This window comes from Sinocyclocheilus rhinocerous, unplaced genomic scaffold, assembly GCF_001515625.1.
Source record: "Sinocyclocheilus rhinocerous isolate Xijiao unplaced genomic scaffold, SAMN03320098_v1.1 scaffold712, whole genome shotgun sequence".
In the NCBI taxonomy this organism is placed as follows: Eukaryota; Metazoa; Chordata; class Actinopteri; order Cypriniformes; family Cyprinidae; genus Sinocyclocheilus; species Sinocyclocheilus rhinocerous.
In genome coordinates, this window is record NW_015642789.1 from 1008715 (window position 1) to 1021519 (window position 12805).

Consider the following 12805-nt stretch of genomic DNA (forward strand, 5'->3'; position numbering starts at 1 on the left):
AGTCTTTTTCTCCTCATCCTCCTCCTTTGGTTAGAGGTAAATGGCGTGACCGGCAGGCTTGAGAGCTGAGCGGCCGGCGGGCTTGACAACAGAGTGGCTGGCGGGTTTGACTGAGGAACGGCCGGCGGGCTTGACAACAGAGCGGCCTGGTGAACTTGACTGAGGAACGGCCAGCGGGCTTGAAGGAGGAACGTGCGGAGGGCTTGACGGCGGGCTGGTTCTGAATCAGGGCCGGACAATCTCCAGACACCAGAGGATCCCTTCCCTCCAGCACAGTCCAGTGGTGTCTGGGAGGTCCACGGGGCAATGGTAGTTGGCCCCAATCCAGAACAGCGAATTCAGCGTGGCCTTGTCTAACGCCGTCATAACGGCGAGCCCGCAGAATTCCCAGGCATACTCCACGAAGGGAAGATCTCTGCTAGGCTAGGGCGGCGAAACAAGGGGCAGAACACACTTTATATACAGAACTGAACTAACAAGGGACTAAACGAGGGACACCTGAAACCTATAAGCATAATTAACAGGAGGGAGAAACTAGGTCACAGGGGGGAACATGGAACACATGGGGGAGGAAAACAAACACTCACAACAGTCCATGGGCTTGACAACAGCATTTGTGATGAATGAATTTCTACTTGGCTCCCAAACAAACAAACAAACAAATAAATAAATAAATACATACATGATAAATACATACATACAGACATACATAAATACAGTATGTTTTAATTCATATTCATGCTGCCAATATATAATTATTCTACCAATATATATTTTTTTATATAAATTAAATAAAAAGCATTTAAAAATATTTATAAGTAATTTTTTTCCCTGTCAAGTTTAATAAAAGTAAGCCTATCTTCAACTTTGTTTCAGATGTTTCTCCTAAAGTTCCATAAAGAGACATGTAAGACTACTACTGGGGTTAGTAGACACTCCATCTAATCTCAATGTTGTCTTGCTCAGAAACAATTTTATACTGAAGAGTTATCGCTTACATTTTTTCTTTTAAATCTGATCTCTGGATTGCTGCCGTAATGTTTTGGATTTTTCTTCTCCATCCAATTTTTTACAGTGAAATCTGGAGCTCATCCAGCAGCTTCCTGTGACCCTCCCTTTAAGGACATTAGATCACTCTCACCCAAAGCAGTTATTGTAAATGAAATGATGACTGCTGTCAGTCACGTATAGCCGTGGATTATGTGTCCTCTATACCATCTGTACACACCCTCTCACTGCCATAGGACACTGATGACAGTCTGTGTGTATTAATAACTGTCTGGTTTGTGACTGGAGTTGCAGGGACAATGGAATGAGGCGAGGACTTTGAGATGAAGAGATGGATTAATCTGAAAGGCTATAACAGTCACAACAGTCTATTCTGTTGCTTAACAGGCCTTGAAAGACATGATGTTGATTTTCATTCCTTTGCCAGTCAGTGATGAAAATTCAGTTGCTCGTCTTGCAACAAACATCTTTCCATCTTTTAGGAGTGAATGTTATTGTTAAAAAGTTTATATTAAAATGTTGTATCATGCTTTTGAAAGCAAAACACTCATTGTGGGGTTGCAGAGTTGGATGAAATATGGACGCATATTGCTACTAATAATTTTTTTTTTCCAAAGTTACTGTGGTTACATGTTGATATGAGACATGTGATGTGTGAAGAAAACAAAGAATAATCAAAATAAATATAATTTATTTTATTCATTTCCGATCACACTGTAATTTTATTATGCCAAATTAAAAGTGTGCATATTATTTAATTGTGTAGGCTACTTAAAACAACAAGACATGTTAATGTTTAACATGCATTACCACTACAGACTGCTATCAAACACAATAAATATTCAGATTTATTAATGACACTGTGGTGGAAATGTCCATGACTTCAAGATAATTGACAAAAATGTCAGAATTCTCCTGTGGTGCATGCTTATACCCTGTTGGACATTGCTAGTGGAAAAAATAAACCATTGAGAGTGTGAAATGTGTTTCAGGAGAATTAAAGCACCCACACCCTTATTTTATGACTCTTTGGCTGATATAGTGACCAATCTGATTGGAATATCTGTTTCTGGCTTTATTGTCTGAATGACTCTGCCACATGCTGAACCATCTCCAAAAGATACTGATGACTGGATAGATTAGATTAAAACTGTTTGTATCATATTATTTTATTGTATTTGAAGTGAAAATGTGATGATGAAATCAGTTTTGACACTGTTTCTCGTACATGCAAGTGTGTGATTTTGTGTGTGGCAGAGACAATGTACCATGCCAAAGATGCTGCTATAGCATTGCTCCTTATAGAAAGGGGGAAGCTGTCAATTCGATACACTTCCTGTCCAGATCTATAGGGACCAGACGTTTTCCTCTCCTGACAGACCTATGGACCATAAGGACCATGTCACCATACTGCAGCCAAAATGCTTGCAAGAAGCAGGAAGTTGGTAAACATTCTTAAGCTCACTTCTTCCTAATCGAAACCTCCTGAGGGTTCATCTTCTATAATGGGGACATAATGGTCACATGAAATGGCTTTCTGTAGATAAAAGCATGTGATAACGCAGGGCATTTAGCCATGTTTACTTTCATTAGAATGCAGCAGCTTCTACTTTACCTGCAAACGCTTTTATTAGATGAATGAAATTAATGGATCATTAATCATGGAATGTTTTTTTTAACCAAACCATAGAATTAATGCAATGAAAACACTGTGCAATTAAATTAGGGCTGTCAAATCGATCATGTTTAATCGCATCCAAAATAAAGTTTTGTGTTTATATAATATATGTGTGTGTACTGTGTATATATATATATATATATATATATATATAAATAAACACACACATGTATTTATTTAAGAAATATATGTAATATATATTTATATAGCCTATTATAGAACTCATATGAATATACAAACACACATACACACACATGTAAATATTTTTTAAATACATACATGTATGTGTAGATTTATATATAAAATATACACTGTACACACACATATCATGTAAACTTTTATTTGGGATGCGATTAATCTCGATTAATCGATTTGACAGCCCTAAATTAAATGCAATGTTTGTATATATTATTACCAAAACAATTTATAAAATGATTTAATATAAAAATAATTAAAATAGGAGTTACAATTAAAACACTATTCATTAAATTGGCATACAGTTACTTTTATATTTTATATATAATGTGTATATATATTAAAATTAATTATTACTATTATTTATATGATAAATGTAAATTAATAAAATCATAAAAATATTAAACTTATAAATAATTATTTATAAATAATTCAAATAGACAGGCTCTAGCATTCCCGCAACCCTACAGAACTAGTGGTTTGGGGACTGGATGGATGGATGGATGGATAATTAAAACAGGAGATTTTCCTGCAATTATATCCATTAGGAAGCTTTTAGCAATAACATTGATTAAATTATTATTTATCAACATTACTCAAATTAAATAATAACCAATCCAATTAAAGAGCTGGAGTGAAAATGCAAGGTGGAATTCAATTAGTACAGGAAGCTGTACGTTTTAAGAGTAACATGAACCAGGGATCCCTTGTGTGATATTTGTGTTCATTTCAAGTGTTCTAGCCTAAACATATGAGGTAAAAGTGCACTTTGCACCATTCATCCGTCCTCTATCTTTCTCACCCTTCATCCGCCTTTCTCCCTCTGTGATGACAACAAACTCTCCTGGGATTCTCCGACCTCCCCTCCCTTGGCTGGTGTGGCCTGAACCTTGACACATAACATTCTTGTACTTCTCCGACTCGATCCCTCAGCAAGGCTATCTAACCATCGGAGTGAGACAGGAAAACTCAACGAACCTCACAGCTGCGACAACACACGTCTTCACAGAGCTGACAAGAGAAAACACCCTGCTGCCTTGGGTGGGAGTGTGGATATGTGTATGTGTGTGTGTGTGTTTAATCTCTGACTCCTTGTATCACACACTCTCACACACAGAAAAAACTATATTTTCTACTAGAAAAACAGATAAGCCCAGGCAGTGGCGTGCACAGACCTCCGGAGGGGCAGGGAAGTAGTGGCGTAGAGCCCAGGATTTCTCTTCTTGGCCTAACACATGTTTTGATTATCAGTGAAAAGAGGTCTGGTCAACAGTTTTTTTGGTCAACTATGTTATTCTTGGAAGAAATATCATTGTATATGAATATGGATAGATGAACATTCAGTGTAATTGTATAAGCCATGGCATTTTCATCTGATATCATTACTGTACCATGGTTAATAGTGTCATTTGTAAAGTAGGAGTCATATTTTTATTTATTTATTTATTTAGATTACCATATTCCTTTTTTTTCTTGACAATTTAAAAAAAAATAAATTATGTCCTATGTTCGTATTTTCTGTATGCTGTTAAACAAAACTAGCGATCCTCGGTTCGTGAATGAATAACTCGTTTGAGTCGGTTCTTTGCAATGAATCTGTCAAAACCGGTTGAATCGGTTCGCGATTCAGTTCGAATCATTCGAAAAGCACTCACACACGCTGAATAGTTTGAAGCGGGTTTCTCAACTACTGTAGCGACACAGGAACTGGAGAACAGAACAATTTAGAACACAAACAAAACTTTACTTACAATAAACTGGATTAAATCTACAAATCCATCCAATTGCCAAAGTTGAAGAAGTTGGTCTTTGTGAAGTTCGTCACCTGCACACGCAGCTTGTGAGCAGCTACTGCAGGTAAAAACATTTAATCAGTGAAAACTCTCATATAACTAATAAGTATAATGGCGTTATCATGTTTTTTGAGATGTACTATGGTGTACACTTGGAGTACCATGTCCATTTTATGGTACTGTAAACGCAGTGTCATGGAATAAATATGGAAGTATGGTGGTGTTACATGAAAGGTTATTTTGAGAAACTGTCCTCGTCGATAAGCCATGATATGGATTTATTTCTGTCCTAAAGGAAGGCTGTTCTTCAGTCTGTTGTTTGTCTGTCCCATACTCATTTGTCCTGGTTTTGTTTATAAATGTTTTGGGTTGTACTGTGAGGTTATTGTGGGTCATTCCTGATTTGTAGAACATACAGTATTCATCATGGTTTATGAGGAACAAGAGCATCCTGAGAATATTACGTGTGACATTATAAGACTCACTATTCAAAATATGTGAGATGATATGAACTGGCTCCAGGCAGGAATATGTCAGGACAATAATGAACATTTTTCAATGTTTACATGTTGGTATGACATTTTTTTTTTTTTTATAAATATTTGCTAAATATTGATAAAAATATGTTGTGGTGTTGGTCTTGATATCTCTTAAGACTGCATAAAGAGAGATTTGGTCTGAATCTGGGCCTGGTTTATGGTTTCAGACAAGACCGCAGTCTCACTTCCAGCAGAATGTAGGTGATAATTACCCAAACCAGTAGTCTGTGTGGTATCTTTTGATGACCCCACAGTTTTTCCCCCACCATTTACCATTTAATGTGATTTTATTGGCATTGGCAGTTAACGCTTAGTGAAATGGAGAAAGTTGTTAATTTGTTGTTATTTTTAGGAAAATTGAAAACATTGACAGAATGGAGAAAACATGATCTTAAGCCAGTGGTTCTCAATTCCAGTCCTGGCGACCCCCAGCTCTGCATATTTTGCATGTGCATGCTCTCTTATTTAATGCACACGATTCAGATAACCAGCTGGTTAGAAGAGAGCTCCATGCATGAACTGTGTTCCGATTGACAGGGTCCCCTACACAGTCTTCATTGCTCCCTGCTCCCTGAACTTCAGAACATTCATTCACGGATTTGCGCTACAGGTCCTGTGGTGTCTTCACACACAGACGAAACTTATACTAGAGAAGTGTGAAATGTGACATAATATTACTCTGTAAATAAATACAATATAAATTCACATCTTGCACACTTTAATGCCCTTTGAATGGAACATAAACGCTCCCTTTGAACTGGAACAAATGTCTGAAGTAATTAGAGATACATACAAAATGTGCAGAACGAGGGGTCATGAGGACGGTCTTGAAGCATTTTTTTTTTTACCCTGCAGTTTTTTTCAGTTGCTTTAAGGTAGGCATAAATGTAATATTTTATAGAAATATTATATTCTACATCTGAAATAATAATAATAATTAATAATATTAATAGTAGTAATAGTAGGAGTAGCCTATTATATTTTTTATAAAAAATATAATATAATTTATACCAAAAAGTTATACTAAAACTATTTAAAAAATGTAATTTGAAGTAATAAAAAAATACAATAAAAACATAATTTATTTATTAAGACAATTGGTGAAAGACAAATATTGTTGTTTTAAGGATGTATAAGGATATTTTTACTTGGAAATTAAGACAAATGAAAAATTAGGAGAAATGTTTGTAATGTTAGTGTCTGTTGTTAGTCTGGATCCAGGTTTTTGAGGGCCTGGTATTGACCTCATCTCTGGAGTATTTTATAGATTTTTTGCTGGTTTAGAAAGTTTAGCATTAGCTTAATTTCCAGGAGATTACATTTGTAATATCATGATTATTCCATTTTCCATTTCCGTTGGATTAGTGGCAGAACTCCGAAAGCGTGAGACAGCAGTCAGCAACACATAAACGCTGACTTGCTTTCTCTTAAAGTGATGAGGGACCACTGAGCCCCACCCAAATCCCTGCTCTATGATGTCATCACCCTCTCTTATGCAAACCAGCTGTTTGCTTAAATGGCCTTTAGATATATCAGTCAAATTTTTGCATGTGTGTTGAAGAATGATGAAGAGATTCAGAGAGAACATATGTGTGGATTTCATATCAACAAAAAATTCTTGAGTAAACAGGCTAGCGGCCAAATAAATGAAAAATTGGATCATATAGATCCAAGGCACACAAAGACGAGGTCTCACTGGGGTAAAGTAGAAATGAACCGTGAGCACATATCAATTTATTTTTCAAGACTTTATTCCTATCACAAACATACATCAGTTTAACACAGTGCTAGTACACCGATCCAAAATGGAACACCGGAATGTTAAAATAAAATGTTATAGTTGAAATAAAGGACATGATATATACGTTTAAAACATATAATTTTCTGTTGGTTTATTTCAAGAGATAGTCACTCTAGCACCAAATTTTAAAAGCACTACATTTTAAAGTTTAAAAGTAGTGTAGAAATGTTCTTTTTGTCTGCACTGTTTCTCATTCTATTGGAGGGAATTGATTAAAACCAAAAGCGATGGTCCAGGGTTTTATGGCTGAACTCAATTACATAATTTCTTTGCCTAGTGATTTTGTACAGTGTAGCAAATGTAGATACAAAATAAAATGCACCCACCCAAGAAACTTCTAATAATTAAGGCAGGTCATTCAAACGATTAAGTCAGTCATTCAATCTATAAACACTACATCTAAATGTCTAGAATAAAAATATTACAAAAAGAGAATAATACTGGTTTACAGAGTACGGTAAAGCTGTAACTCAAATCAGAAATGTCAGATAACATTTAGCTGTCACCCTGAGCACTAGTGGGCTGTGCAGCATATCTAATTGGTAGGATTTTATGTTAAGGGTTGTTTGCAGCAATGAAGTGGAATTGACGCTTAAACAGATTTTTTATACTCCGCAACTCCAGAAATCATTACTTTGTCATGCAGTGATATTAACAAAATAATGTTAATATCAATTAACATTATATAAACATTTATAAAAAGACTATTAACTAGTCAAATCATACTGTACACAAAGACGAATATATAGAACATTTCATAGAGTCTAGAAACACACAAACAACCTGTCGCAAACAAAAACACAACTCACGTCCATTGGATTCTGAATGTTTCTTTATGGTGGGATGTGATTTACTCTCAGCTGGAAGCTGTGGAGCGCTGGGACAGGAGCAAGGATCCTCCCGGCGTTCCATTCCAGCCCTGGCTGCTCTTATGGAAGCCAGTAATGACTCATGGGAAAGGTCCCCACCCCACAGTAGTATTGTATTATACTGAAAGGGACTAAAATGATCTTTTTGTATCATATTTTGATTGAATTTATATAATGTTCTTGTTAAAAATCATCACTGTCATAACGGGCACTTACAAACTGCTTTCATAACATACAACAATCTTTCATTGAAGATCTTTAGCATTGAAATGTGTACATTTATTTTGATAGATAGGGAGGAGGATTACTTGACCAGTTATTTTATCCCATTTTTTATCCTATATATTTGAATACCATATCTTTAACTTGTAACGTATGAAAGTTGTATGAACTTAAATTGAACATTTTGCGTTGTATTTACATGTAAATGGGAGAATTTCAGTCTTTGTCTCCCTTGTGCCTTCTTATGGCCAAGGTCAATATGCAGTAGATTGAGCTGAGTTTAAGGAGCAGGGACTGAGCGTTTCACCCAGACCCTTTGTGGCAGATCGGCTTGTTCACAGCTCAGTGTCTGCCGTTTTGGTAGTAGAGTGGCCATTGGTGGCAGCAGGAGGAGTCTGGGCCTTCTCGGCCTCTTGTGACTCTCCGTTAAGACTGGGCTTCTCCTGGGGCTCGGGTTGATTTAGAGGGGCCACAGACACCAGAGTGTTGCCCTGGTTCTCCTCGTCAGCCATGTAAGACTCCTCAGCCTGTGGAAAACACAAAATACAAACAAAGATTTTACTTTTTAGTTTGCTTTTATTATTATTATTATTTAAATATTTTTACTACTTATTATTTTTTAATTTTGCAAGACAGTTAACCCCAGGAGCAAAGTTCCCTCTAATTTTTTTCTTGCTGAGCAAAAAATTTCCCTATTGGGTGGACATTTTGGCCACCTGAGCAAAAATATTCTTTATACCAGGCCTGTCCAGCACACACAAAAAAGTGTGCAACTTTTAACTGTAATGTGCTATTTATATTTGATTTGACCCTTGATGTAGCCTAACTAAATGATGCACATTTTAGGTTACCTGAGAAAACATTTTTACAGTGCTGTTACTTACCAAGAAATTCTATTTCAAAAACATTTAAAAAAATCTCACGCAGAGGAGTTCAATTCTTTATAAAATAATATAATATAATATAATATAAAAAACTAATATTTTCAATAAATATTTTCTAAAAACGTGAACGTGAATTATTTTACAGTTATCTAAACATCCCCATGTAGTAGAGTTTGCAGACTACTGTAAATGTCTCAGAGTTTTGTTACCGTTCTTTGCCCATCATCCGCTATTTCCACCATTTAATCAAGCCACTCTTCTTTAAGCATGATGAAGTTTTATTTCACATGTCTTTACGTTTGCGTTGGCTCTCGTGTTGAGCTATTTCGTCCTCAACCATTGCAGTATTTGATTTCTACAGCGACGGATTTGGCGCACATCATTATTCTCTTTCTATGAAACCTGTAAACTGCATTTACCGGTTCTTTCTCTATAGCGACACCAACTCTATAGTGGTTTGCCTGAGCATTGCAATTATTTCGCACTTAACTAGACTTCAATCTCATGGCTTTCCCAACTTATTTTTGCGTTATGTTCTGTGCGCGGCATATATAATTTTTTTCTGCGCGGTCGCATGTAGTGAGAAGAAAATTATAAATTGAGCATAAAATTTATAACTCAGGAGACTTAATGGAGTTTGTTATTAAATGTCAACTTTATCTGAGATGTTTCTTTTAAAATTGGGATGAATAACAATAGACACAAATGAGAAATTTTTTTAAGAGTATAAAACTATAAAATATACATATAGGCTATATATATATATTAGGGCTGGGTTTTGACGTTTCGATTCGATTTCTGATTTCGATTCGATTCAATATCAGTTATTTTGAATATATATCAGGTACAGGACATGGCAAATTTTCTCAAGGAAAAAAAAATCTCACAACTAATGCTGTAAAATATATGAGACTCAATAATATGGAAGGTTTAAATTTGCTGATTTGTATACAAACTCTTAATATAGGCCTACTTATTATATATAAACACTTAATATACACAAACTATACTCAATAAAGTTTTTGTAATATTTAAGTGATACTAACTTTAACTTTAAATTACATAATTATATTTCTACTCCAATTCATTTTTTGAATGGTGGTTGTCACAAAAACTTGACGGATTTATTCAAACATAAATTAAATATTGAAGAACAGTAAAACAAATTATAATGAATATGTTATGTGGTGCATATTTAGCAACATGCTCCTCTCTAGAGTTCATTTTTCTAACTGACTAATGAGGTCATGGTCACCGAATCTGTTTTTCTGTGGTAAATGTGACGTGACATATTGTTTACAAGCTATTGTAATCTTCCCGCGTTTGAAACACTGATTTAGCGATTACATGAGACAGGAGACAGATTTTGGTAAGTTGTACTCTTTCTTTTAACATACCTTCGGATGTTCATTCATGTTTATTTCATGCTGTAACTGCTATTAAAGCGGAGGAGATGATCAGTTCACAGCGATCTGTCACTCCACATTAAACAGCGCCAGAATGACATTTAATATTGAATATTGTAATAAAATGGACAGAATTTGAAATATGAGACATTGTTTCATATCAAAAGTAACAATCACAAAGCTTATTGTGATTTATTGGATGGGAGGCGCGCTACAATGTTCTGTTCATTATCTGACAAGCTAGACTAATCGATTCTTGGGATTTATGAATCGATATCATTTCATAAAAATGAGAATCGATTAAAATCAAGAAATTTATATTTTATACCCAGCCCCAATATATATATATATTATTTGTCCTATATGTGTACATTAAATTAAAATGTGAATTGAAATGTTTTGAACTAAATTACTACTTAGCACACAGTGCATTAAACTACGAAAGTTAAGATTTTCATTTTTAGTCAGTATTTTTGTATCAGCGCTGATGAACAAGACCCTTGAACTAAGGTCAGGGTGTTCTTTGAGCAGAATATGAAAACTTCCATAAAATCATTTTTGTTTGATGGAATATTTTTCCTGATGCATCTTCAAAGCTAAAGCATTTATTGAGCAGCATATGTCTTATGAAATCCTGCCCTATGAGAGTGCATTTTGTTTCACTTTCATCATTTCACATCATTTAACAGAGAAGGAAAACAGCTTAGAACTATTGGCAAGGAGATGAAACAGTGTTTCACTAGCATGTGTTGTGTGGTTCTGAGCATTCTGCCAATTGTTTCCCTCTTAAAGGGATAGTTCACCCAAAAATGAAAATTTGATGTTTATCTGCTTACCCCCAGGGCATCCAAGATGTAGGTGACTTTGTTAAATCACGGCTAAAACATACAATAAAACGATAAACATAAAATTTTCATTTTTGGGTGAACTATCCCTTTAATTACGAGCTTGGCAACATTTTCCTACCAAATACACTGATGTTTGCAATTAAAATCCGTGCATAACACGTTCAAAATGGGAATTTGATTGGGAACACTTGGTGGTGGAGATACAGTTGGTAAAGTCATCAATTTGAGGGTTTAGACGTCAGGAAGTGAATGAATGTGTACATTTGTTTCAAAGATTTGCATAGTGTTGAGTTGCAATCACATCCTCAAAAAATTGTATTACAATTAATGGGATGTTTTTCTGAGATTCAGTAAGTCTGACACTCACCAGTTTCATGCCTTTGCTGTTGGTTTGGCGATGGCACTTGAAGTAGTATATGCCAACTATTGTGGCAGCAAGCAGTAAGCCGGTCACCAGCACAGACACGAAAACAGCAGGAGAAGACCCAGAGGTGGAATCTTCTTCTATCTCTTGATTCGGCTACAGAGAAACACGTAAACACCAAGATGTTAACAAAAACAGGGATTAAATATTGGGGAGTTTCAACAGCATTTTGAGTCATATTTTGAACGTTATCTGATCAAGTGATGTTGATTCAGTTTGGGTGTCCCCTAACAGCAAGCAGGAATTTTTGTCATAGGTCTGTTTTGATAAAATAAAGCTGATTACAAATTAAGCCACCGATATTGGTAGATACTGTATATTTAATTGTGTATGCTCATTTCCCCTATTTTTACATTTTACCTTTGCTTTCATCTAAAGCTCACTTAAAAGTAGTCTTTAGAAACACTAATGAACTAATAACACTGTGAAATTTGAACTTTAGCAAATCTTAAAATGAATATCAATTTTTCATATTCTATATTATACTGTTATGAGACTCTATATCAGGGGTCACCAAACTCGGTTCTGGAGGGCCAGTGTCCTGCAGAGTTTAGCTCCAACCCTAATCAAACACACCTGAACAACCCTCTACGGACACCTTGGCAATTGAATCGCCATTGGCTAGTAAATTTTTTTGTTTACTCGCCTGACTGAAATACTATACTATACTATACTATACTATACTAGACTAGACTATATATATATATCTGCCTTTAAGTTTATGGGGCTGTCACGTGATGAACGAACGACTCAAACCTGAAGACTTGTCAGATAAGAGGTGAGGTGAACTAATCATAGACTGATGAAGACCCAGGTAAACAATGAATTAATCTTTTCTGTTTCTTATAGCAGTTTTGTATTGTTTGTAGTGTGATCAATGTTTGCGTAAGTAGTAGACGTGTTAGGGAAGTAACACGTAACATTTTAATTATATTTTGCTAAAATGAATGAAATGAACGAAATGACTCGGAAAAAAGATTCATTCATTTTGCTGAACGAGACTCAAAGGTCCGAGTCGGTAAAATGATCCGAACTTCCCATCACTAACACGCACACGCACACACTCACTCGCACGCACTCACGCACGCACACGCACACACGCACACACACACACACACACTCACTCACACGCTGTGAC

At 35.6% G+C, this 12805-nt stretch overlaps 1 protein-coding gene and 1 long non-coding RNA gene across 3 annotated transcripts in view; one reads left to right on the top strand and one right to left on the bottom strand.

Annotated features, from left to right (window-relative positions):
* Nucleotides 1–4517: 4517 nt before the first annotated feature.
* Nucleotides 4518–12805, top strand: part of LOC107756412 (uncharacterized) — a 29472-nt gene continuing 21184 nt past the window's right edge. The window contains exon 1 of the long non-coding RNA XR_001641810.1: nt 4518–4738. This is a non-coding gene — a long non-coding RNA (uncharacterized LOC107756412). The remainder of the gene's footprint in view (nt 4739–12805) is intronic.
* LOC107756411 (uncharacterized) overlaps nt 6962–12805 on the bottom strand; it is a 23484-nt gene continuing 17640 nt past the window's right edge. For both annotated transcript variants that reach the window (XM_016573507.1, XM_016573506.1), the window contains exons 4-5: nt 11611–11763; nt 6962–8632 (exon numbers count right to left, since the gene is read on the bottom strand). In XM_016573507.1, the coding sequence (XP_016428993.1) occupies nt 8441–8632; nt 11611–11763 (345 nt within the window). In that variant the 3' untranslated portion in view covers nt 6962–8440. The remainder of the gene's footprint in view (nt 8633–11610; nt 11764–12805) is intronic.